Below are 620 nucleotides of genomic sequence, written 5' to 3'. Positions count from 1 at the left end.
GTGGCGGGCTCCCTGCGCAGCGGCCCCTTCCTCCCTTCAGGTCCCAATATCCCTCCATCACCGCATCCCCAGGGGACAGGAGACCTGACCAGCATTGACCTATCCCTGTTTCTACCACAGAAGCAAGCAGAAGGGCCAGGATGGTGCATAGCCACCATCCACTCACCAGCAGACGCATTGCTTCCCCTGGGGACTGTACGATGACATGTGCCAGCTCCGTGTGCTCCTGCTGTTCCAGCTCCTGCTCAGAGACCAGGGTGGACTGCGAGTTCCTGTTGCTCACAATCTCGTTGTGGGCATTGTCACGAGCCCCGGGCCCTCTCCGAGGACATAAGCACCAGGAAAAGACCTTGGGAAGGCAAAGAGCTGACTCAGGAGTCCACACCCAGGCTCCCTGCAGGGTCTCAGGGGGCACAGTAGGTTCTCCTTCCCCATGTCCTCCCCAGGCTGTCCCCTCAGGCCGGCACAGGCTCAGCACATCCAGGACTCTGCTGCTGGCACCAGAACCCTGTGCTGTGCTACGGAGGTTCAGCACCCCTGCCTGACACCCTCATACCCCAGGGAGCAGGGTTGTGGGTGAAGGTGTCACAAGCGGCAGGAAGGACAGGGCTTGACAAAGG

At 61.0% G+C, this 620-nt stretch overlaps 1 protein-coding gene across 18 annotated transcripts in view; it reads right to left on the bottom strand.

Annotated features, from left to right (window-relative positions):
* Positions 1-620, bottom strand: part of LOC105304710 (tumor necrosis factor receptor superfamily member 10A-like) — a 37,782-nt gene that overhangs the window by 5,330 nt on the left and 31,832 nt on the right. For 5 of the 18 annotated variants that reach the window (XM_023522594.1, XM_023522600.1, XM_023522599.1 and 2 more), the window contains one exon: positions 167-349. The exons of the other annotated variants lie outside the window; for them this stretch is intronic. In XM_023522594.1, the coding sequence (XP_023378362.1) occupies positions 167-349 (183 nt within the window). Of the gene's footprint in view, positions 1-166; positions 350-620 lie in introns of those variants that run through there. 18 annotated transcript variants of the gene reach the window in all.

The sequence above is a fragment of the Pteropus vampyrus genome, unplaced genomic scaffold, assembly GCF_000151845.1.
Source record: "Pteropus vampyrus isolate Shadow unplaced genomic scaffold, Pvam_2.0 Scaffold350, whole genome shotgun sequence".
NCBI classification, from domain to species: domain Eukaryota; kingdom Metazoa; phylum Chordata; class Mammalia; order Chiroptera; family Pteropodidae; genus Pteropus; species Pteropus vampyrus.
Note: the sequence above shows the minus strand (reverse complement) of the source record. Positions and strands in the feature narration are given on the sequence as shown.